Genomic DNA, 25,620 nt, shown 5'->3' with positions numbered 1-25,620 from the left:
CTTCCCGTTCCTCTCATTATGCGCGCGCGCGCCTATAAGCAGCACGGCAAGTGCACACATTACCCAACCACACGCGTAAAGTGTGCACTGTCCGAGCACACTCTCACCCATAAACTAGACACCCCCCACTCCCCTATCACACTTACAGGAAGAGACTCCTGAGAAATGCAGAGAGTGCAGGGGCTGCAAATACCAGAGGAGACTCCTGAGAAACGTAGAGAGCGCAGGGGCTGGAAATACCAGAGGAGACTCCTGAGAAATGTAGAGAGCGCAGGGGCTGAAAATACCAGAGGGAGACTCCTGAGAAACGCAGAGAGCGCAGGGGCTGGAAATACCAGAGGAGACTCCTGAGAAACGCAGAGAGCGCAGGGGCTGGAAATACCAGAGGAGACTCCTGAGAAACGCAGAGAGCGCAGGGGCTGGAAATACCAGAGGAGACTCCTGAGAAACGCAGAGAGCGCAGGGGCTGGAAATACCAGAGCAGACTCCTGAGAAATGCAGAGAGCGCAGGGGCTGAAAATACCAGATCAGACTCCTGAGAAATGCAGAGAGCGCAGGGACTGAAAATACCAGAGAAGACTCCTGAGAAATGCAGAGAGTGCAGGGGCTGGAAATACCAGAGGGAGACTCCTGAGAAATGCAGAGAGCGCAGGGACTGAAAATACCAGAGGGAGACTCCTGAGAAATGCAGAGAGCGCAGGGGCTGGAAATACCAGAGGAGACTCCTGAGAAATGCAGAGAGCGCAGGGGCTGAAAATACCAGAGGGAGACTCCTGAGAAATGCAGAGAGCGCATGGGCTGAAAATACCAGAGGAGACTCCTGAGAAATGCAGAGAGTGCAGGGGCTGCAAATACCAGAGGAGACTCCTGAGAAATGCAGAGAGCGCAGGGACTGAAAATACCAGAGAAGACTCCTGAGAAATGCAGAGAGTGCAGGGGCTGGAAATACCAGAGGGAGACTCCTGAGAAATGCAGAGAGCGCAGGGACTGAAAATACCAGAGGGAGACTCCTGAGAAATGCAGAGAGCGCAGGGGCTGGAAATACCAGAGGAGACTCCTGAGAAATGCAGAGAGCGCAGGGGCTGAAAATACCAGAGGGAGACTCCTGAGAAACGCAGAGAGCGCAGGGGCTGGAAATACCAGAGAAGACTCCTGAGAAATGCAGAGAGCGCAGGGGCTGGAAATACCAGAGGAGACTCCTGAGAAATGCAGAGAGCGCAGGGGCTGAAAATACCAGAGGGAGACTCCTGAGAAACGCAGAGAGCACAGGGGCTGGAAATACCAGAGAAGACTCCTGAGAAATGCAGAGAGCGCAGGGGCTGGAAATACCAGAGGAGACTCCTGAGAAACGCAGAGAGCGCAGGGGCTGGAAATACCAGAGGAGACTCCTGAGAAACGCAGAGAGCGCAGGGGCTGGAAATACCAGAGCAGACTCCTGAGAAACGCAGAGAGCGCAGGGACTGGAAATACCAGAGCAGACTCCTGAGAAATGCAGCGAGCGCAGGGGCTGAAAATACCAGAGGAGACTCCTGAGAAACGTAGAGAGCGCAGGGGCTGGAAATACCAGAGGAGACTCCTGAGAAATGCAGAGAGCGCAGGGGCTGAAAATACCAGAGGGAGACTCCTGAGAAACGCAGAGAGCGCAGGGGCTGGAAATACCAGAGAAGACTCCTGAGAAATGCAGAGAGCGCAGGGGCTGGAAATACCAGAGGAGACTCCTGAGAAATGCAGAGAGCGCAGGGGCTGGAAATACCAGAGGAGACTCCTAAGAAATGCAGAGAGCGCAGGGGCTGGAAATACCAGAGGAGACTCCTGAGAAATGCAGAGAACACAGGGGCTGGAAATACCAAGGGAGACTCCTGAGAAACGCAGAGAGTGCAGGGGCTGGAAATACCAGAGGAGACTCCTGAGAAATGCAGAGAGCGCAGGGGCTGGAAATACCAGAGGAGACTCCTGAGAAATACAGAGAGCGCAGGGGCTGGAAATACCAAGGGAGACTCCTGAGAAATGCAGAGAGTGAAGGGCTGGAAATACCAGAGGAGACTGCTGAGAAATGCAGAGAGTGCAGGGGCTGAAAATACCAGAGGAGACTCCTGAGAAATGCAGAGAGCGCAGGGGCTGGAAATACCAGAGGGAGATTCCTGAGAAATACAGAGAGCGCAGGGGCTGGAAATACCAGAGGAGACTCCCGAGAAATGCAGAGAGCGCAGGGGCTGGAAATATCAGAGGAGAGTCCTGAGAAATGCAGAGAGCGCAAGAGCTGGAAAAAGCAGAGGAGACTCCTGAGAACTGCAGAGAGCGCAGGGGCTGGAAATACCAGAGGAGACTCCTGAATAATGCAGAGAGCGCAGGGACTGAAAATACCAGAGGAGTCTCCTGAGAAATGCAGAGAGCGCGGGGGTTGGAAATACCAGGGGAGACTCCTGAGACCTGCAGAGAGGGCAGGGGCTGAAAATACTAGAGGAGTCTTTACAGAAATGCAGAGAGCAAAAGTGCTGCCTTTCAGATTTTACAGCACTAGGAATTAATTGATGGCTGTCCTGGTGACCTGGTCCCAGAAGACAGTCTGTTTTACTGAGCGGATGGGTTGGTTGTTCATAACCAGGACTGGAGCGCTGCATAACCTTACCTCATCCATGCTGGAATGCCTTGATTCTCTCTGTGGATGCACCACAGACCTTGCTGGGGTCAGACAAAGACCCCTCTCATAGGATAAGGAAGGGTGATTCAGGCACTGACCTGAAGTTTGTTTGGAAAGTAGGGAAAGGGGATATAAACAGAGAGATGGGATGTGTTACAGACATGACAGTGAAACTACACAAAGCCAACAGTGATAAGGGAGTTTTCGTGTCTGGTGCAACTTCACTTCCATGGCAACGCTTTGGAAATCACAATGAGAAAAAAGAAATACACTGGAGCTGTTTTTCAAAAAATTACTCAATCAACTTAGAAATATCACATTTCCATCTCCTCTGTACTTTGCCGGAGTCTCCCATGGTATTTCCAGCCCCTGCGCTCTCTGCGTTTCTCGGGAGTCTCCTCTGGTATTTCCAGTCCCTGCGCTCTCTGCATTTCTCAGGAGACTCCTCTGGTATTTTCAGCCCCTGCGCTCTCTGCGTTTCTCAGGAGTCTCCTCTTGTATTTTCAGTCCCTGCACTCTCTGCATTTAGCTGGAGTCTCTTCCGTTATGCATTTTCAATATATGTAAAAGGAACAGCAGTGTGTTTGACCTGTAACCTGACCAGCAGGGGGTGCTCTTAGCCACAGCAAAGTGGAAGGGAGCAGAGAGGTTTGCTACAGAGGCATCGCTGCCTGGAAAATCAATACAGAGCAAAGGAATAAAATTGGAGTTAAAAACTGTGCTAAATTTTCTGACGTATTAAAAGCTTCCCGGGATGCGTAAGCTAATGGCATTCAAACAGATGATTTAAAAAAAAAAAAACAAACAAAAAAAAAACTGGTAATAAGGTGGGTAGAGGTGAAAATCCACGCTAAAAACACGACTAGTGCAGAAAAGTGTACAAAGAGCCATCAAGTGAGGCAGCTGCTGGAAACCTTTACATTGTGTGCCCATCCCGGAGAGCTTACACTTTGATTTCATTTTTCATGCCTTGCCGAAATGTCTTCATGTGCAGAACAGCGTGGAAAGTTGGAACGCGCGGCACCAGATGCCCACTGCCCGGCTGTAGGCCGTCTTGGTCCTGGCAGTGTGCGCGCGGCCGGGGACACCTTGGCGCGGTCCTTGACCTGTTTCAGCATGACCCACGGTACCTGAGTGGAAACGACCGCCTTAATACGAATTCTGGAATGAGCCGGAGGCAAGGAAACGCAAGGCCCGGGCTTGAGCAGAGGATCGATTATTATTTGCCGTTTGCTTTTGCAGAAAGACGGAATTTCCCCGGAACTCGTCGCGCGCCGTCGTCGCCCGTCTGTCATCGTCGGGCGACGCGGCGCGCTGTTCCACGAGCTGGGGGCGATCCTGATCCGCTCGCCGCCTTCTGTGGTTGTCTCTCATCCCTACCCTCTCCTTCGCTCTTCGGCTCTCCTCCCTGCTCGGGTTCTCGTGTCCCCCACCCCCCCCCCTTCCCGTGACTGGCATGGAAGTAAACGCAGCAAAGGCGCACGTTAACTCGTGCGCAGAGAAACAGCTAGAACCGGGCACATCAAAATGCGAGTTAGCTTTTTTTTTACGCCACCTCTGATCCAGGTGTTAAAACAAGGTGCGCCAAGCAGTCTGACCTCTAACGCAGCTCCCTGCATGGCTATTGCCTTCAGTAACAGGAGGGGGGGGGTCATGCATCCTTGGTCTTAACTCAAGTGGTTTAGCTGAACTAAGAATCTTATTAAATATCTGGTGTTAGGCTGGCACGGAAAATGCACGTTAAATCGGGCTTTAGTGCATAGCGAGGAGCGGTGGCCGTGATCCATCCCACGCTCCCATCCTCCCTGTGGTTGGGCTCTTAGGGTAAAACATTTCAGATCTGCCACTCACAGCCCTCTTGACAGTCTGCACAAAACAGAAGGTTTCTGGCACAGAGGCTTCCTCTGGGCTTCAGGTCAGCGGGGGTCGAGCCGAGCCGGTCCCGGTTCTTCTCCCACCTGCGGACTCTTTTGAGCATTGGATTGGGAGGGCTGGAGGTCAAGCTCTGGCGAGGAGCCCGGCATTTATCTTCTATTCTGAACTCGAGGAGATCAGGAAGCCTGAAAATCCAAGAGTTAACCTGTGACATCACGAGCATCAGCTTCCCCAAATAAGGGGCTCCTGGGAGGGAGAGAGGGCGGCGTGTGCAGCCCTGCGGATCCAGGCAGCCCTGGGGTCTCTCTGAGTCTCCCTGTGCTCTTCTCATCACACACACACACACACACACACGGCTGGGAGGAGGACCCTGCGATCTGGGCAGCCAGCTGGGGGAGACCCCCCCCCCCGGTCCCTCCAGCCAGCTGCGGAGAGACACCCCCCCCCCCCAGGCTGGACAGAAGAGATTAACATCTGGGGAGTCCCCTGTTCTGTGCAGAGGAGCCACTTCCATCGCGTCCCCAGATCTCTCCAGCCAGCATTAACAGCTGGGGAGACCACTGGGGTGACCCCCCCTCCCCTCTGACTGGACAATCACTATTAAGGACCCCCCCCCCCTCAATTCTGTGCATTTCCCTTCTCCCGGGCATTTGACAGCGCAGACCGGTTCCTGTAGCCAAAAAACAGCCCCGGAGGGGGAACGGACCTTGGAGCAGAGCGGACCCTAAGCTTCTGAGCTCCGGCCAGCACCGCCACAGGAGACCCGTGAGTACCTCCGAGCGGCCCCAGTAGCACCAGCCGGGGGGGGGGGGGGGGCACGAGAAACCCAGGGACAAGGAGTCCTAGAGAGCTGGGGGAGAGAGTGAGGTGCGGGGGGGGGGGGGGGGGGGAGTGTCCAGGATGCCACCCTCTGAGAGTGGGCGAGCCCGGAAAGGCGACATGGAAAACGGAGGGCACCGGGGGGGGGGGGGTGCGGTGGACGGGACCTTCCAGCCCCTAGAGCTGCCCAAACCCGGTGTGGATGCCCCCCCCCCCCCTCAAACCCCAACCAGCCTGTGCCGCGTCCTGGGGTTCAAGCCCGGACCATCGGTTTTCTATTCCTTACCCCCCCCTCCCTCCGGATGTTTCTGGGGGGGGGGCCTCGTTTATGTCTTCCTTTTATCTGGGACGTGTTGCGCGCCCCCCGTTCCATGTGGCGGTCACAGCGGCCCGCAAGGCAACGGACTCGGCGCTGAAAATGAAAGGTGAAATACTTAGGGTCCCGTAAAATCGATTTGACATTTTTCGCCTGAGTTTAAAACCTTAAGTTGATGCAACTTTTTATTTCGGGTGGGGGCTTGCTGGCTTATATATATTTTTTTTTTTGGTGGGGGGGATTTAATGGCCCTGTGATTTATCCGAGCATCCTGGAGTGCCGTCGGCGTGCGCAGCGCCGTACAGGATCAGGGAGAGCTTACACATAGGCGTTCGGGATTTGATGCTAAATCTTCACGCCCTCTTCTCTCTTTCTTGATGTTGGATTGTAAGATGGGAGGGGGGAGAGCAAGGTTCTCTTCATTCTTGCGTCTTCCAACCCCCCCCCCCCCCCAAAACCGTGGCTCCCTCAAACACGTCGCGTTGTCACGCCGCTCTCGCAAAGTCCCATTTCCGCGGTTCCTGACGGCAGAGGTGGCGGAGCCACTTTTAAGCGGGCGGGCTCCTGTGCGTTCCCCGAGAGCTCGGCGCGTGGCCCCGCCTCCGGGGCGGGAAAGGCCAGCTCGGGCGCCCTCTCGGTGTGACGGGGAGGGGGGGGGGGCGCGAGCCGGGCCTACTGCGGCGCCCCCTCCCCTACGGGCCTCCCGGGGGGGGGGGGGGGGGGAGCTGACCGGCCAAGTCCAGCTGGCCCCGAAGCCCTGCGGCCGGGGGGGGGGTCTTAGGGATGGGGGCCAGAAGGATAATATCCTCGCCTGGGCCGGAAGAGCCCGTTGCTGGGCCTCCTGCTTCCTCACCGGATTTCACTTCTGGTATTTGGGACCCGTGGACCCCTAAACCAGCCAGGGGCCCGGGGGCCACCCTAACGGCAAGGTCTGCCCACCCCCCCCCCCCCCACGGCGTGACCCGGCCCCCCCGCTCCGTCTCCTGCAAGATTCGGATGGGAGAGCTCCATCCCCCAACACCTCTGGGAGGAGGGGGACCCTTTCCGAACCACGTCAACCCGGAGCCCGTCGCAAAGGCCGAGCCCGTCCCCCGCCTCTTGCCCCTAAGGACGTGCAGGGAGCTCCTGAAGTCCGATTTTCCTGTTGCCTCTCCCCCCAGAAAGGCAAAGGACTGCCAGTGCCTGCCTGCAGCGGGGGTAAGACCAGGGCCGGAGCTGGGAATCTGGAAACCAGTTGGGCCGCCCCACTCCCTTCTACGACGTCTTTTAAAAACCTGTTGGCTTGGGGTTTTTTTGGGGTTTAACGATGCCTTTAGAAATGGAGCAAGGTTTATGCCTGTGTCTTTTTTTTTTGTTTGTTTTAAGAGCTTTCCTCTGGTGCCGTACGGGGCCTTTTAACACACGGTGCAGGTGCGATATGGTTTTTCGGTCTGATTACGGGCGGGGTAGGGTTGGCCACGGTTCGTTTAAGTTGTGGTAGGAGAGGTTTTGTTTTTGTTTTTTGTTTTTTTACGGTGGATGGTTTTCCTTTTAAAGATGCCCTAAAGTTGTTACATGGTCGGCTTCTGTCTCATATTTACATAAAGATGTGAATCGGTTATTTACGCTTTCAGATAATACAGAGACTAGGGAGCACTCCATGAAGTTACCATGGGGCACATTTAAAACTAATCGGAGAAAGTTCTTTTTTACTCAACGCACAATAAAGCTCTGGAATTTGTTGCCAGAGGATGTGGTTAGTGCAGTTAGTGTAGCTGTGTTTAAAAAAGGATTGGATAAGTTCTTGGAGGAGAAGTCCATTACCTGCTATTAAGTTCACTTAGAGAATAGCCACTGCCATTAGCAATGGTTACATGGAATAGACTTAGTTTTTGGGTATTTGCCAGGTTCTTATGGCCTGGATTGGCCACTGTTGGAAACAGGATGCTGGGCTTGATGGACCCTCGCTCTGACCCAGTATGGCAGGTTCTTATGTTCTTATGTCTTCGGTGAAGAGCACTCCAAGCAGACATCAACCGTCTCGGTGTCTGTATCTTGTCTGCCTCCCATCTCACCTCCTCCTGCCTGAATGTGCAAAGCGGTTTTAGGCTCTGATTTACTCATTAAAAGGACACCCCCCCACCACCACCACCAAGGGGGCTGCTGCCGCCCAGTCACACTGTGTGCAGAGCGCAGAAGACAAGGTGAGCCCAAACCGGGTTATTTTATGAACCCCCCCAGCCCATCACCCCTAAAGAATAATCTTTTCAGTCCGTGGGTTACTTAGAAAGGAAAATCGAGCCAGAGGGCACCAGGGCTCGTCTCCTGTTAGCTTCCCGGCTACCCCTCTGTCTCCTCGGCTCTGCCAAGCCCCGGGGAGCTGTTCCGGCAAATAGCAGAGGTGGACAAACTACACTGAGAAGCAATGGGAGCTCCTCGCAAATAACTTTCTTTAGGGAAAGCAAACTATCTTTTTTTTTTTTTTGGTTGGTTTATCATCTCAAGCTGTGTTTTCAGGAATAATGGCTTCCACAGAGGCTACGAAAGGACCCAGTCCCCCCACCCTTTGCCAGGCCCCCAGTTCCCCGGATTCAGAATTAATCTGCTGGGAGTTCTTTGCTCACCTCCCTGTCTACAGATCCCAGCGGACGGCAAGTGCAAGGCTGCATCCTTCGCTTGGGGACGAAAGTGTCGCTCGGGGAATAGGACGAATGCAGCTCGGAGACTTCAGATCTCAGACGTTTACTGGCGAAACACTTTATAACTCAGCCTATGGAAAAACATTCTGTTGAATAAGACATACAGTTTATTTAGTCCTAGATGTGACAGGCTCTGTGCCCTGATCCCATCCCCTGATCCCTCCAGTCCTAGAGGTGACAGGGTCTGTATCCCTCCTCCCATCCCCTGATCCCTCCAGTCCTAGAGGTGACAGGCTCTGTATCCCTCCTCCCATCCCCTGATCCCTCCAGTCCTAGAGGTGACAGGCTCTGTATCCCTCCTCCCATCCCCTGATCCCTCGAGTCCTAGAGGTGACGGGCCCTGTATCACTGCTCCCGTCCCCTGATCCCTCCAGTCCTAGAGGTGACGGGCTCTGTACCCCTGCTCCCGTCCCCTGATCCCTCCAGTCCTAGAGGTGACGGGCTCTGTATCCCTGCATCCATCCCCTGATCCCTCCAGTCCTAGAGGTGACAGGCTCTGTATCCCTGCACCCATCCCCTGATCCCTCCAGTCCTAGAGGTGACAGGCTCTGTATCCCTGCTCCCATCCCCTGATCCCTCCAGTCCTAGAGGTGACAGGCTCTGTATCCCTGCTCCCATCCCCTGATCCCTCCAGTCCTAGAGATGACAGGTTCTGTATCCCTGCTCCCATCCCCTGAGCCCTCCAGTCCTAGAGGTGACAGGCTCTGTATCCCTGCACCCGTCCCCTGATCCCTCCAGTCCTAGAGGTGACGGGCTCTGTATCCCTGCTCCCGTCCCCTGATCCCTCCAGTCCTAGAGGTGACAGGCTCTGTATCCCTGCTCCCGTCCCCTGATCCCTCCAGTCCTAGAGGTGACAGGCTCCGTATCCCTGCTCCCGTCCCCTGATCCCTCCAGTCCTAGAGGTGACAGGCTCCGTATCCCTGCTCCCGTCCCCTGATCCCTCCAGTCCTAGAGGTGACAGGCTCCGTCTCCCTCCTCCCGTCCCCTGATCCCTCCAGTCCTAGAGGTGACAGGCTCCGTATCCCTGCTCCCGTCCCCTGATCCCTCCAGTCCTAGAGGTGACAGGCTCCGTATCCCTGCTCCCGTCCCCTGATCCCTCCTGTCCTAGAGGTGACAGGCTCCGTATCCCTGCTCCCGTCCCCTGATCCCTCCAGTCCTAGAGGTGACAGGCTCCGTATCCCTGCTCCCATCCCCTGATCCCTCCAGTCCTAGAGGTGACAGGCTCTGTATCCCGGCTCCCATCCCCTGATCCCTCCAGTCCTAGAGGTGACAGGCTCTGTATCCCTGCCCCCATCCCCTGATCCCTCCAGTCCTAGAGGTGACAGGCTCTGTATCCCTGCTCCCATCCCCTGATCCCTCCAGTCCTAGAGGTGACAGGCTCTGTATCCCTGCTCCCGTCCCCTGATCCCTCCAGTCCTAGAGGTGACAGGCTCTGTATCCCTGCTCCCATCCCCTGATCCCTCCAGTCCTAGAGGTGACAGGCTCTGTATCCCTGCTCCCAACCCCTGATCCCTCCAGTCCTAGAGGTGACAGGCTCTGTATCCCTGCTCCCGTCCCCTGATCCCTCCAGTCCTAGAGGTGACAGGCTCTGTATCCCTGCTCCCGTCCCCTGATCCCTCCAGTCCTAGAGGTGACAGGCTCTGTATCCCGGCTCCCATCCCCTGATCCCTCCAGTCCTAGAGGTGACAGGCTCTGTATCCCTGCTCCCGTCCCCTGATCCCTCCAGTCCTAGAGGTGACAGGCTCTGTATCCCTGCTCCCATCCCCTGATCCCTCCAGATAGAGGGTTAGGAGGGGGTAGGGTGATGGTTATTACTGGGAGTGTAGGGGACACAGGGTTGAGGAGGAATAGGAGGGGGTAGGTTCATGAATATTACTGGGGGTGAGGAGAAATAGGAGGGGGCAGGGTGATGGTTATTACTGCGGTGTAGGGGACCTGGTTTGAACAGGTTTAATGCTTTTTCTGATCCTGAAACCCGTATCACATGCCTTGGAGGAGCTCGTCCTGTGCCCAGCACAGATGAGGCTGACGTACTTCTCCCCTGTTAAATTCACAGAGCAGTAATTAATAACACGCACTCTCTCTGCTTCAGCCTGACACAAGCTGTGGAGCAGCTCTCTGGGAGGATGCTGTGTGTGTCCCAGCGCTGAAAATGTTTACAGAGAAAGGGGGGCTCTGGGGACAGTCTGTGACTGCACCCCGAGACTTCATCCCAGATCTGAATGGAAAATGGAGACCAGGGATAGATTTGGGAGCTATGGTTTGTGTTTCTTTCAATTCAGATCTAATTAGGTTATTACTGAGAACACAGAAACCTCAATTGCAGGAGAATATTGGGTGGCACAAGGTGTCCTTAGCCTTGCGCTGTACACAGACCCCTGGCAGGATCTGAGGGGCAGGAGGATATTAGGTGTTACCAAAGAAGATAAGCATTTTTCATTTATGGACTTCTCCAAGAAATTGTCCAAATTTTTTTTAAACCAAGCTACTCTAGCTTCCTTTACTACATCTTCTGGCAATGAATTCCAGAACTTTATTGTGCATCAAGTGAACATTTTTTCCCCCAATTTGTTTTAAATGTGCTACTTAGTAACTTCATTGGATGTCCCCTAGTTTTTGTACTTTTTGAAAGAGTAAACAACTGATTAACATTTACTTGTCCCACTCCACTCGTTATTTTATAAACCTTTATCATATCCCCCCTCAGCCGACTCTTCTCCAAGCTGAAAAGTCCTAACCTCTTTAGTCTTTCCTCATAGGGGAGCTGTTCCATTCCCCTTATCATTTTGGTTGCCCTTCTCTGTACCTTCTCTATCGCAATTATATCTTTTTTGAGATGCGGCGACCAGAATTGTACACAGTATTCAAGGTGCGGTCTCACCATGGAGCGATACAGAGGCATTATGACATTTTCCGTTTTATTCACCTTTCCCTTTCTAATAATTCCTAACATCCTGTTTGCTTTTTGACCACCTCGGCACACTGAGCGAAGGATTTCAAAGTATTGTCCACTAGGGATGCGCGCACTAACCCGAAAAACTATTTTTACGAAAAATCGAGGGGTAAAATTGATCGTTTCTTTCTTTTAACCGATTTCTAACGAATTTAGAAATATTGTACGATATTTCAATTTGTTAGAAAAATGATTCACATCCCTATTGTCCACAGTGATGTCCAGATTCTTTTCCTGGGTTGTAACTCCTAATATTAAACCCGATATTGTGTAATTAGTGTGGGTTATTTTTCCCTATGTGCATCACATTGCACTTTTGCATTTGGTCTCTTGTATGACCTTTTTCCTGTTGGACTCTATACCCTCCCGGACATAAAGTGCCACACCCCCACCAAGTTGATCCTCCCTATCATTGCGATATAATTTGTACCCTGACATAGCACTGTCCCATTGGGTATCCTCCTTCCACCGAGTCTCTGTGATGCCAGTTATGTCAATCTCATCATTTGCTGCTATACACTCTAACTCGCCCATCTTACTTCTTAGACTTCTGGCATTGGCATACAGACATTTCAAAGTGTGGTTTTTGTTTGTATTAACAACCTGCTTTTCAGTTGTTAGGGATAATTCGGAAATCATTAGCTTTGGTGATTTTTTACATATAGGTATATGGACTATGTTTGCATTTATTGGAATCTCTCTGTTGGGATGCCCTAACTCTCCTGTTTCATTAGTATCCTTCAAGGATACATTTCTCCCAACCATGCGCTGCTGAGCGACTGTCGGCTTTCCCCCTTTGTTCTAGTTTAAAAGCTGCTCTCTCTCCTTTCTGAAAGTTAGCGCCAGCAGTCTGCTTCCACCCTGGTTAAGGTGGAGCCCGTCCTTTCGGAAACGTCTCCCCGTTCCCCCAAAGGTTTCCCCAGTTCCTAACAAAACTGAATCCCTCTTCCTTGCACCATCGTCTCATCCACGCATTGAGACTCCGGAGCTCTGCCTGCCTCTGGTGACCTGCGCGTGGAACAGGGAGCATTTCAGAGAAAGCCACCCCGGAGGGTCTGGATTTCAGCTTCCTACCTAAGAGCCTAGATTTGGCTTCCAGAACCTCCCTCCCACATTTTCCTATGTCGTTGGTGCCCACATGTACTCTACCCCGGATCCCTGGCAGGGGGACACTGCTTGTTATGGGATTTTCCCATCCCCCCCCCCCTCCCGGCAGGTAACGGCACTAAGGGGCAGTAGGAGGGGTGGGGGGCAGGGGGATGTTGCTTGTTACAGGGTGTTCTCGGCACGGCGCCGACCCAGTGGAAGGCACAGCCAGCGTGCCGGGAGCGCTGGCCCTGAATTTGTTGACAGCTCGGCCGAATGAGAATCCACAGCTGTTTTCCGACACTTGTACCCGACGGCTGCACATCCCCAGCCCTCATCTGTTCTGCTTTTAAAACTTCTCCCTTTGAATTTGTTTCCAGGACTGTGTGTGTGTGTGTGTATGGTGTATGTGTGGATTGTGTGTGTGGTGTGTGTGTGGGGGGGAGTGTGGTGTGTGTGTGGTGTGTGTGTATGTGTGTGTGGGGGTGTGTGTGGTGTGTGTGTGTGGTGTGTGTGTTGGGGGTGTGTGTGTGTTTGTGGTGTGTGTGTTGGGGGTGTGTGTGGTGGGTGTGTGTGTGTGGTGTGTGTGTGTTGGGGGTGTGTGTGGTGGGTGTGTGTGGTGTGTGTGTGTGGTGTGTGTGTGTTGGGGGTGTGTGTGTGGTGTGTGTGTGGGGGGGAGTGTGGTGTGTGTGTGGGGGGGAGTGTGGTGTGTGTGTGTGTGGTGTGTGTGTATGTGTGTGTTGGGGGTGTGTGTGGTGGGTGTGTGTGGTGTGTGTGTTGGGGGTGTGTGTGTGTTTGTGGTGTGTGTGTTGGGGGTGTGTGTGGTGGGTGTGTGTTGGGGGTGTGTGTGTGTTTGTGGGGTGTGTGTGGGGTGTGTGTGTGTGGTGTGTGTGTAGTGTGTGTGTGCAGCCTGAACTCGGGCTCCGGTTGGGAGCTTTCCGTCGAAACCAATTTCCGCGCCGCTGGTGGATCCGAGCCCTCTCCGGGTGGAGGGACGGGGGGGGGGGGGGGCCTTTTTTCCTGGCAGCCTCCCTAGCCCCTGACAATAGCCTTGGTCCCTGTTATTTAAGGAATGCGTGCGGTTAAGCCGGGGCCTCCTTCGCAGCCCATGCGAGTAATGAGATCCTCATTTCAGGACGGCGGGTGCCAGGGAGCTGAGTTGGCCTCGCTCTCTTTGCACGGCTCAGCCTGCGCCTCAGAACCAAGGGAACGCACCTCTTTCTGGGGTTTTTTTTTACTGCATCCCGAGCCTCAGGAAGCTTTTTTTCTTTTCTTTTCTTCAGCCTCTCCTCTCCCGTGAGCGACCCCCTCAGCGGATCCGGGGGAGGGACGGTCGCCGTGCGTTCACCCCCACTAATCCACCTGCTTCCCTGCCTGAGAGCGCTGGGGGGGGGGGGGGGGGGCGCGACCACCCGCGGGATATCGCGCCTTATCCAGAACAGTCGTCGTCACCTCGCCCCCTCCGCGCTCCATCATCATCCTGCACGACCGAGCGTGCGAGATCCCCGCCTCTCCCCTTCCCGCGTCCAACCCCCAGGCTTTGCCGTGGTCTAAAAACCCAAACACCTGCCCTCCTAGGTACCCCCCCCCCGTGGCCTTTCCACAGATGTTGCCCTGCCGTCACCAAACCTGACACGGCCGACCCGGCTGATTTATTCAGCATTCGTCCGACTTAGGATCCCAGGATTCGAACCCGCGACCTTCCGTCTCTCATCAGGGAGCCACCCTGCACCTGCCCTGGTGCTCTATCCTCCCAGGCCCCCCCCCCCCCCAGGGAGAGGGAGCTACTTGCAGGCCCCGTCCCTTGACTCCATCATCCCCAGGTGTCGCTCGTGGTCCGAGCCTCTGGATTCCCGAGCTGGCGCATTAAATCTTCCCCAAAGATTAGGCAGACCCCGCCAGCATTAATCCAGGCCACTGAATGTTTTGTGGAAGAAAACAATTCTAGTTTATTTTATTTTATTTTTTTTTCAGGTTGCCCCCCATGACTGCCCCGCGCTCTCCTGCCCTCAGAAGGATGCAGCTCCGGGATCTGCCGCGGGTCCTGCTCCTGGCGGGTCTGGTCCTCTCAGAGGCCCGGGACGAGGGGGCGGCCGGCAGGTGCTCCTACACCTTCGTCGTCCCCCACCAGAAGGTGACGGGGGCCATCTGCGTGAGCGCCAGGTTCCGGGAGGCGGCCCCCGCCGTGAACCGCAGCGAGCTGCAGGAGCTGCGGCACGAGCTGCGCAGGCAGCACTTCCAGATCGCCCAGCTGAAGCGGGCGGTGGAGGCGGACGGCGCCGCGGCGGGCGAGCTGAGGTCCCTGCGGAAGGAGAACCGCAGCGTCGTGTCCCGGGTGGGCCAGCTGCGGGCCCAGCTGCTGCACGAGCTGGCGCAGGGGGCGGACGGACCCCCGGCGGCCGCCCAGCTGGGGGGCAGGCTGCTGAACGCCACGGCCGAGGTTCTGAAGATGGCCGCCGGGTACCGGGACCTGCAGGAGAAGTACGGGCGTCTGGCCTCCGTGCTCAACAACCAGAGTTTGGCCATCGCCCGGCTGGAGAGGGAGTGCCAGTGGATCACCAGCGGCCGGCGCCCTGAACAGGTACCACTTCACCGGATTTTTTTTATTTCCCCCCCCCCCCCTCCTTCTCCGGAACCCAGCTTGGCCCGATCCGGTTGTTCCAGGGTCAGACCCGGTGTGTACAGGGGAAGAGAGAAGTGCAGCCCCCAGGGATAAGCGTGTCTGCCCGTGCGCTCCTGAGGCAGGACCCCAGTCCCGGGGCCAGGCCACGCGGCCGGGGAATGTTTAACCCCCCCGAGCTGTCGGGTGGGCGGGTCACTCCTGTTACTGACCGGCCTCTCTTGCCTTCACGCTCCAATCTGGGGGGGGGGGGGGGGGGGGGCTGTTCAAGGAGCTGTCACAGTCAGGCCCTGTCTGCTCAATCCTTCCCCTCTTGCTCTCATGGGAGAACCGTCAGGCACGGGCTCTCTCCTCACTCCTTTGAGCCCGGCTCCCTTCAGGGAGCCATCAAGCAGGCCTTCTCTCGGGTTCTGGGCAATTAAGTAACTCGACCAAGATCCCGCAGGGACTGCGGCAGAGCCAGGGATTAGAACTCGCAGTTACAGTCCCTTCCCGCCTCCTATTTAGCCGTTTCTAATCGGTAGGCCTGGCCTCCCCTACTCCCGTTTTTACACACAGGGGCACGCGGGATGCTTTCATAATCGCCACGCTTGCTTTTCTCTCCCCCCCTCGCAGGGTCCCATGGAGCCGCCGCTGGTGAACGTGATCCCCTACGGCTCGGGGACGGGGAACGTCAGTCAGAGCCGCGAGATCCCCGGGGCGGCCGGGCCACCCTCTTCCCAGGACCGGAAGCCGCGTGTCCAGAAGGAGGCGACGGTCGACGAGCCCAGCACCGCCGGCGGCAAGGGCAGGAACTCCTCTGGTGAGCCACTACCGGGCTGGGGGGGGGAGGAGGGGAGATGGTCGTCCAGCTCAGCCCGGTTTTACAGGGGGGAGGGTGCGGGGGGGGGAGGGGGGAAACTCCTACCGAAATAAGTCATGCGAGTGGCCCTTGTGGAAAGGCTGCCAAAATCTGTGGACAGGAGAGCCTGTGGACTCTCTTCCTGCTGCCTTCCCTTCTGGCTCTCATCAGGGACGCATCCCGCGCGACCTCCTTCTTCGGACTCTCCGTCCTGTCCGTCACTTATCAGGGAGCCGTCGTGCCCGGCCTGGAGGCCTTTTGTGTTTCTCCACACCCCCTCCCCCCCCTCGGTATTTGCTGATGGCCGATAGCAGCCTCCCCAGCAAAGTTCGTTTGCGGCTGTACAAATCAGCGAGGAGCGGCTGCAAAAAATCAGGCTTCAAAACTCGGCAGCGGGGACGCTGAACCTTAGCACCAAACTTTCCCCACAGCTAACACGAAGTTAAGCTCCTGCCGCGGAGCGGCACACGCAGACCAGCGCCTGAATAACAAATAAAGTGCGATTAAATGACGAAAGCAAGGCACGCGTCCTGGGCCGGCCATTATGGAGGGCCAGGCTGGCGGCGGCGGCGGGGCCGTTCTCCTCGCGTTTCCCCCCCCCCCCCCCCCCCGTCGGCGGAGCCGCTGAGCGCGAGGATCTCGGCCCTGCCGCAGCCCCTTCCAGCGCTGCTCCTCCACCGGCCACCGGGTGTCGCTCACCCGAGCGAGGCTTCGGGATCCATCGGCTGGTCCCGGGGCGCTCCGACACCTCGGGGGGATCCCGCACATTTTATTTTTGGGTGTCCTGGGGACTGACTCATGGCCTCCTCGGCGTGCACTTGCATGGGACGGGCGCTATTAGTTTTCGGGGGGGGTCGGCCGCGCGTTTTCCAGGCGCTAAACCCCTTGAGTGTATAAGGGCCTGTGAGCGGGAGGGACCCGGACGAGAGCAGGAGTTATTTTATTTTTTTGGTTTATAAGTCGAGCCCTTGCCCCCTGGGAAGACGTTACCTCTGCTGCAGGGCAGGCTGTAATACTTTACAGGGTAAAAAGGGCGCCGCGGGCGCAGGTGGATTTCTGGTTTGTTTTTTTTTTGCGTGGCGGGGGTAACGGCCTCGTCTGCGCGGCGTTCACGCGCGTGACGAGCGCCTTCAGCCAGCGCCTTTGATTGCACGCGCAGATCCCCTTACTGCACCCGGGGGAGGGCCACGGAGGTGCGTTCGGCCGCGCGTTAAGCTGCACACTTTACTGCGTCGGCCCCCATTGTGCGTTCCCAGCCCCCTCCTCCCCTCCCCTGCTGCCGTATCGGCTGTTTAGGGGGGGGGGATTTGTTGCATAACTGGCAGGAAGCAGCAGCCGCCAGACGGACGGACAGCTGTTTGGCATTTGTGTGCTTTTAAGTGAGAGCAGAGCGGGCCCTGGGGGACGGCGCATCCCGGCTCTGCCCCCCTCCCCCCCCCCCCCGGTGGGTGGCTGCATGGGACTGCCCAGCTTTACCCCTCTCTCCTCCCTCTCCCCCCCCCCGGGTGCTGGTCCATGATGTATACTCTGCCGCCCCCCCCTCTCCTAACCACCGCCTCGTCCCCCTTATCTATGACACAAGCCCCGGGGGGGGGGGGGTGTTTCCAGCTTCTCCCCCTGCCATTGGGGGGGGGGGAGGGGGGCTTTGCAGGACGGTATGGCGGCCTCACCCCCGCTTGCTGCTCAGATGGCGGCCCCAGTGACCCCCCCCCTCGCTTGCTCTGGGCTCTCCTGCACTTTCGCTCCGTTTTTGCTTTGGGGGGGGGGGGGATTTTTTAATTCTATTTTTACCGCCACATCAGAGGGGGTTAGGAGGGCACATAAAAAGCCCTGCACGGTGACCTCGTACAAAACAAGCGCAGGGAGCGTCAGCTGCAGACCACGTGTCCTCCCGAACCGCCGAGCGCGGCCTCTGGGCCCCAGCCTGCCCCTGTGAGGCTCCCCGGGGGGGGGGAGGGGAGGGAGAAGCAGCCGGCCGAAGGGTCTTAGGTGGGCTCCCCAGCTCTTTACTACCGGGTTTCGGGGAGAACGCCCACCCCCGGCGTCGATTCCTCCCCCCTCCCCCGCACTCCAAAGGGCCTCGGTTTGAACCCAGCTCCGGCTCCCGCACGATTCCTCGCCTTCTCCCTACCCCGAATTCTGGCCCCCCCCCCCCCCGCAAATTTAAGAGGTGTTTCCGCGTGACACTCGTGTAGCGCACCCGGCAGCGGGTCCCGGGCGCGCGTGAAGAGAGGGGGGGGGGAGGGCAGAGAGAGACCGCGCCTTCCAGAAAATTAATAAAAAAAAAAAAAGCCGATCCGGAGCGGCACCCGATATACACCCCCCCCCCCCCCCACGTCTCCCAGCCCCGCGATAACCCTGCCTTTCCATCGGACGCCTCGGGGTTTTTGCAGGGACGAACAGCACGGCAGCGCCCACAGCGACTTCGCTCGCCGACGGAGGGAGCCCGGGCCTGAGCAGATCCCTAAAAGCCTTGAAAAGTCCCTCCCTCAGAGGGGAAGGAAAGAGGATTTATCCTGTAACCCAGGGCCATTCCCCCGGGGGGGAGGTTACTTTGTTACTGCTCCGTGTGTCACTGTAACGCTTCCGTCGCGCCCTGGAGCTGCCACATAAAGCACGGCAACATAGTAACCCAGGCTGTGCAAACGCTGCGATACTCTGTTACTCTGGGGGGGCGGCGTCTCCGGAGAGGCTCGTGCCGCCGCACGCCTGGACCCAGGAGCGAACGTCGCTCGTACGCAGCTCACGCTGTGAGATCTTTACTGCTTGCACTTTCTGCTCGGGAGCGCCTCCTGCTGGAGCTCACAGGGCGTAACAGGTGCAGCTCACGCTGTGAGATCTTTACTGCTTGCACTTTCTGCTCGGGAGCGCCTCCTGCTGGAGCTCACAGGGCGTAACAGGTGCAGCTCACGCTCTGAGATCTTTACTGCTTGCACTTTCTGCTCGGGAGCGCCTCCTGCTGGAGCTCGCAGGGTGTAACAGGTGCAGCTCACGCTCTGAGATCTTTACTGCTTGCACTTCCTGCTCGGGAGCGCCTCCTGCTGGAGCTCGCAGGGTGTAACAGGTGCAGCTCATGCTGTGAGATCTTTACTGCTTGCACTTTCTGCTCGGGAGCGCCTCCTGCTGGAGCTCACAGGGCGTAACAGGTGCAGCTCACGCTGTGAGATCTTTACTGCTTGCACTTTCTGCTCGGGAGCGCCTCCTGCTGGAGCTCACAGGGCGTAACAGGTGCAGCTCACGCTCTGAGATCTTTACTGCTTGCACTTTCTGCTCGGGAGCGCCTCCTGCTGGAGCTCGCAGGGCGTAACAGGTGCAGCTCACGCTCTGAGATCTTTACTGCTTGCACTTCCTGCTCGGGAGCGCCTCCTGCTGGAGCTCGCAGGGTGTAACAGGTGCAGCTCACGCTCTGAGATCTTTACTGCTTGCACTGCGCTCAGGAGCGCCTCCTGCTGGAGCTCGCAGGGTGTAACAGGTGCAGCTCACGCTCTGAGATCTTTACTGCGTGCACTTTCTGCTCGGGAGCGCCTCCTGCTGGAGCTCGCAGGGTGTAACAGGTGCAGCTCACGCTCTGAGATCTTTACTGCTTGCACTGTGCTCGGGAGCGCCTCCTGCTGGAGCTCGCAGGGCGTAACAGGTGCAGCTCACCCTCTGAGATCTTTACTGCTTGCACTTTCTGCTCGGGAGCGCCTCCTGCTGGAGCTCACAGGGTGTAACAGGTGCAGCTCACGCTCTGAGATCTTTACTGCTTGCACTTTCTGCTCAGGAGCGCCTCCTGCTGGAGCTCGCAGGGTGTAACAGGTGCAGCTCACGCTTTGAGATCTTTACTGCTTGCACTGTGCTCGGGAGCGCCTCCTGCTGGAGCTTGCAGGGTGTAACAGGTGCAGCTCACGCTCTGAGATCTTTACTGCTTGCACTTTCTGCTCAGGAGCGCCTCCTGCTGGAGCTCGCAGGGTGTAACAGGTGCAGCTCACGCTCTGAGATCTTTACTGCTTGCACTTTCTGCTCAGGAGCGCCTCCTGCTGGAGCTCGCAGGGTGTAACAGGTGCAGCTCACGCTCTGAGATCTTTACTGCTTGCACTGTGCTCGGGAGCGCCTCCTGCTGGAGCTTGCAGGGTGTAACAGGTGCAGCTCACGCTCTGAGATCTTTACTGCTTGCACTGTGCTCGGGAGCGCCTCCTGCTGGAGCTTGCAGGGTGTAACAGGTGCAGCTCACGCTCTGAGATCTTTACTGCTTGCACTGCGCTCAGGAGCGCCTCCTGCTGGAGCTCGCAGGGTGTAACAGGTGCAGCTCACGCTCTGAGATCTTTACTGCTTGCACTTTCTGCTCAGGAGCGCCTCCTGCTGGAGCTCGCAGGGTGTAACAGGTGCAGCTCACGCTCTGAGATCTTTACTGCTTGCACTGTGCTCGGGAGCGCCTCCTGCTGGAGCTTGCAGGGTGTAACAGGTCCGGGAGACGGAGCAAGGTGCGCCGGGGAGTCCTTTTCTGTATCTTTCTGCCCCGTTTTTCTTGGTCTCTTGACGGCGCCTCTCGGTGCTTGAGGATCTTCTCTGTCTCTCTGCACCCGATGTACAGAGCAGCCGCCGGGCACGGGCGCCTCTATCGGCAGTGCCGCTCTTGCGTTCTTGCTTCTTCGCCGCAGTCTCCGGTTTCTCTTGCGTCGGTCGGGGACGGGAATGTCCCAGAGGACCTCAGCGTCTTCCCATGCTCTGCGGTTCCCTCGGCGGTGATCCCGGTGCTTTTCTGGCACAGCGGTGTTATAGGGTCTGCGCGGATTCCTGTGCAGAGATCGTCCTTCATCAGCACGTCGCCCCCCAGAGATGAGACGTGCGACCATCTCCGGCGGTGATCTGCAACCTCCTCCTTCATTGTTTTATTTTCCCAGGTCCAGCGTCCCGTGCTGCCGTTGGCGGTCTCTCGCCTTCAGCTCTTGCGCTCACCTCTTCTTGGCCGCTGCTGCGTCAGGTTTTCCTCGCTATTTCCCCGCTATATTTGTGCTTTTGTCAATTCTTTTTCTTTTGTTTACTGGTCTGATTCTTTCAGGTTTTGTTTTTTTTGTCTTGTTTTGCAGACTCTCATTGCTTTTTTCCCCCGTGCCTGCTGCTAGAGTCTCACTCATTCCTTCTGTTTGCCAGAAATCTTATCCAAGTTTAAGCATGGAGACCGATTTTGATGGTTCACTTTCATACTTCAGCGCCTTTTGAATATTTGGTACTATTGATACCATTAAGTATGCCTGCAGGCCTGCGATGGTATCTGTATCTATCTATAATCTATTTCTATAAGAGCCACACCGCCTTCTGCTCTGGGAATTTACAATCTCGGCAAGTACTGGTTCTTATAGATTACCTGGTGAGGATGGAGATTTTCTCGTGTTCTTACATCCAGTTCTTCAAGATCTTTATGGGACAAAGCTATATGAGAGTGAGGGGGATTCAAAGCTGACCGATGGCTTATTCCTTATTCCATGCTGTTAAAGCACTTTTCAATATCAGTTTCAGTCTCCTATAGTACATGATGATGATCTTTTCTCTCAGAAACTTGTGCTGGATTGTTGCACCTTCCTTGACTCCCAGATTATATATATATATACACACACACACACCTTCCTGCTCTAGTTACATTCTTTATATTGCATTCTTCACCCAGAGAGATATTTTTTGTTTCGCTGAGTTTTTCTTTCAGGAGCTTCACCTTAGCACATTTGGCCAGGGCAAACGTCATCCTGATGTCATTTGAGAAGCTGTTGGGGGGTTGTTCTGCCTGATGCTGATCACAAGAGCTATAAAGCTGCAGACCATCTGCAAATATACAGTAGGTGCGATGTTATCTGTGGCTCGTTAGTGTCTCTAGAATTAAAACTTAAACCTGTAGCCCTGAGACTTAGCAAGTGTACTCGCTTGATTCGGTGCTAGACGAAACAGGAGTGGTGACGGGGGGAACCTCCCTGAAATATTCCTCACTGGATCGCAATGTTACCCCCATCTTTATAATCCAGGCGAGGTGTAGTCTAATATCCCTGCTACACTGAAGGCTTCGGCCTGTCTTACTGCTGGCCACGGTGGCTCGACTCAAGCCTCATTGGCGACGCGTGCTGTTCCGTCGCAGCGATGCTATTGGAGCCCCGTGCGATCGTATCCTTCCGCCCGCCTCTCCGGCAGCGGGAACATCCTGTAGGCTGCAGACGGACGCCTTGTCGCGCGGAAAGTTTCGGGGGACGCTACTTTGGCCTCTTCCTGTTGCGAGCCGTTGTGGCGTTCGTCCCGGAGGTCCGATGAATTCACGTTTATCGACGAAGAGAGGCAGATTCCCTACGTTTCGATGTTTTGCCTTCTACGCTCGGCAGCCGTTCTTATTCTCCCCGTGCGCCGTACAGGGACCCCGGTATAAATTCCTGCAGAACTTTTCCCGTTTCACCTTTTCTTTCTAACGGCACCGGTGCTCTCCCCCCTCCACCGCCCCTGCTCACTGTGTGCGAGGCGAGTCCTCGTGTGAAGTTACCCCCCCCCCCCCCCCCAGTCACACTTTCGGCTTCTCTCTCTCTCCCTCCCCCACAGGTCCCTGGAGAGACTGCTGGGATGCACTGCGGAGCGGGCAGGCCGCGACCAGCGGCCTCTACCTGGTGAGGCCCGAGGCTGGGAACCGGCTCATGCAGGTGTGGTGTGAGCAGGAGCGGGAGGGCGGCGGCTGGACCGTGATCCAGAGGCGGCAGGACGGCTCCGTCAACTTCTTCACCACCTGGGAGCAGTACAAGGTGAGGGGGGGGGGGGGGGGGGGGAGTGTCTTCCTGCCCATCCCCCTCCCCACTGCTGGCAGGTAGGGAGGGGAAAATGGTGTGTGTGTCCCCCAGAAAGGCAGGCGCGGCGGATGAAGGGGGGGTGGGGGTCGAGGGAAGGTGGGGAGAGACCGCAGTGGTTAATAGATATTTGATAACTCTCTCTCTCTCGCTGTGCGGGGGGAAGCCACATCACATGCACTGTGGTGGGATTTGGGCCAGGCGTGATGCAGTGCATCATGGGATCTGCTTGCATGAAGGACCCTACATAAACCTGGGTCACCCACACGTTTTCTTGGCCCCAGTTTAGATGTGGGAAGTGAAGGAGGGGCCCCTGTGAGCCCCGCAGCTCATGCAGAAGGCCGAACCCTGGCTGATCTTTACGTTACTTCAACAAAACGTATCACGGTCTGTGCCGGGCGAGGACCGGTCCTTCCGGAAAAAAAAGCACGATTAGTACCCCCGGCTCATTCTTCCCTCTCTGACTCTCTCTCTAGCAAGGCTTTGGGAACATGGATGGGGAGCACTGGCTGGGACTGGAGAACATCCATTGGTTGGCCAACCAAGATAACTACAAGCTGCTGGTCCTCCTGGAGGACTGGATGGGACGAGAGGTCCGGGCCGAGTATGACCACTTCGCCGTGGGGCCGGAGAGCGACTTCTACCGCCTGCGGCTGGGCCAGTACCGGGGCGACGCTGGCGACTCGCTCTCCTGGCACGCCGAGAAGCAGTTCAGCACCCTGGACAACGACCGGGACGCCTACGCAGGTAATGGGAGGGTGGTGGTGGGGGCGCGTGGCCACCTCCCTTGGAGATCCAGGCCGGTGCCGAAGCCTCAGGAAGGCGCCAGCACCCTGCGGTGTTGTCCGGGTGCCGCTCCCCCGCCGAGATGCCGCGGTGACAGGGGAGTCGCAGGGGACTGCCCTGAGGGGGAGCCGACGGCCTTATCACAGTCACTGCTGTTTTAAATGTTGTGAGCGGGCCAGTGATGAAATCACAACTATGGGAGGGTCGCCGATAAGAGCTCAGAAAATGATAAAGGGGATGGAACAGCTCCCCTATGAGGAAAGACTAAAGAGGTTAGGACTTTTCAGCTTGGAGAAGAGACGACTGAGGGGGGATATGATAGAGGTGTTTAAAATCATGAGAGGTCTAGAACGGGGAGATGTGAATCAGTTATTTACTCTTTCGGATAATAGAAGGGCTAGGGGGCACTCCATGAAGTTAGCATGGGGCACATTTAAAACTAATCGGAGAAAATTCTTTTTTACTCAACGCACAATTAAACTCTGGAATTTGTTGCCAGAGGATGTGGTTAGTGCAGTTAGTGTAGCTGGGTTTAAAAAAAGTTTGGATAAGTTCTTGGAAGAGAAGTCCATTAATGGCTATTAATTAAGTTTACTTAGGGAATAGCCACTGCCATTAATTGCATCAGTGGCATGGGATCTTCTTAGTTTTTGGGTACTTGCCAGGTTCTTGTGGCCTGGTTTGGCCTCTGTTGGAAACAGGATGCTGGGCTTGATGGACCCTCGGTCTGACCCAGCATGGCAGTTTCTTATGTTCTTAAACTTTTAAAAAAACTTTTCAATTTATCTCACTTCCTTTTTCGGTTTTTTTTTTTAGGCAACTGCGCCCATTACCAGAAGGGGGGCTGGTGGTACAACATGTGCGCTCATTCCAACCTGAACGGGGTCTGGTACAAAGGCGGTCACTACCGGAGCCGCTTCCAGGACGGCGTCTACTGGGCCGAGTTCCGGGGCGGGGCCTACTCCCTGAAGGTGGTGACGATGATGGTAAAGCCCAACCAAGTAGCAAGGGGAGGCTCGGAGTGAACCCCCCCTCCTTCCCTCCCCCCCCCCCACCACGCCCTGCGGAGAACGGACGACGGCAGCGAGGCTCAGACCACCAGGGGGGAAAGACTGGGGGTGGGATAAAAAAAAAAAAGACCTCATTCACAGACCCTCCCCCCCCCCCCCTAGACAGATGGAGCCTTCCTCCTAACCTTGGCTTCACTCTCGGACGCTCTGCAGTTCATTGAACCGAAGCTGATTTTGTGCACGAAACTGAACCGAACGGCTGTGCGAGTGCGGCGGGAGGCGGCGCTCGTGCTAAACTTGTGGGACGCCCCTTCCAACGTATCCCGAGTCCCGCCCAGGCCTGGCAGCGGCAGAGGATGTGCAGGGCATGGGCCAGAGAGAGAGAGAGAGAGAGCTGGTTCTGTGCCCCGCGCAGCCCGGTACCGTGGAAACCCGCGGGCATTTTGCACGCGCTAAGACCAGCGCCCCCCGATGCGAAGCCGATGGCGCCCACCACGTGTGAATCCCGTATGGGTGAGGCGAAGCGCTGGGCCCCCGACGCACGCCTTTTAACGTGGCCAAATTTAACTCCGAAGCCCCGCAGGAGGCGAGAAGTCAATCCGCGAGTCGAGGGCTCACGAGAAACGTAAAGATACGGGTCCCCTCTCTGGTCCCTCTTGCTTAGTATCATGGCGACAATTACATTTACTGCTTGCGGTGTTGAAAAGTAAATGTACGTTGGCTCGATTAAAAAAAAACAAAAAAATGCATCGTGCGCCCGGGAGGGGATGCGGGCTGCGCGCTCGTTTAGGGAAACGCGCGATACGAGCGCCCGTCTCCAGCACGCGTCTTATTGCATCGGCCCCCCCCCCCCAGGAGGAAGGAGCGATACCGAGCGGGGGAAGGGTAACCCGGCGGCTTTAGATCATCGCCCCAGCGTGCTTTGCCCTTTCTAACCACCCGGCTTCCCTGCCTAATTAAAAGTCGGACTCACGGCGTCTGCTGGGAGAAGAGAAGCTGATTATTCTGTAAAACCTCTCTCGTTCGCAGCATGGAAAAAGTAAGCATAGCGCATGCAGGTTTTTCTGGGTCGCTAAACTGCCGAAGGCTTTGTCCAGTCTATAAATAGAAAATAAAATAAAATAAAAATAGCCGCCTTCATTATTTTACTTCCTCGTCTCCGCCTCCGCGCTCGCCGTCACACAAACCAGGCTCGTTCCCG

At 56.3% G+C, this 25,620-nt stretch overlaps 1 protein-coding gene across 2 annotated transcripts; it reads left to right on the top strand.

Moving 5' to 3' along the window:
* The first annotated feature begins 4,832 nt into the window (after nt 1-4,832).
* Nucleotides 4,833-25,571, top strand: ANGPTL6 (angiopoietin like 6). Of its 2 annotated transcripts, none has more exons than XM_029585325.1 (6): nt 4,833-5,281; nt 14,343-14,949; nt 15,604-15,790; nt 22,385-22,581; nt 23,100-23,370; nt 24,226-25,566. In XM_029585325.1, the coding sequence occupies exons 2-6, from the start codon at nt 14,353-14,355 to the stop codon at nt 24,432-24,434; spliced, it is 1,461 nt and encodes a 486-aa protein (XP_029441185.1). In that variant the 5' UTR covers nt 4,833-5,281; nt 14,343-14,352; the 3' UTR covers nt 24,435-25,566. The 2 variants fall into 2 exon arrangements, with proteins under 2 accessions (XP_029441185.1, XP_029441184.1); XM_029585324.1 differs by lacking the exon at nt 4,833-5,281 and adding an exon at nt 13,425-13,664 and having other exon boundaries at nt 24,226-25,571.
* The last annotated feature ends 49 nt before the right edge of the window (nt 25,572-25,620 follow it).

The sequence above is a fragment of the Rhinatrema bivittatum genome, chromosome 19, assembly GCF_901001135.1.
Source record: "Rhinatrema bivittatum chromosome 19, aRhiBiv1.1, whole genome shotgun sequence".
Taxonomy (NCBI): Eukaryota; Metazoa; Chordata; class Amphibia; order Gymnophiona; family Rhinatrematidae; genus Rhinatrema; species Rhinatrema bivittatum.
Note: the sequence above shows the minus strand (reverse complement) of the source record. Positions and strands in the feature narration are given on the sequence as shown.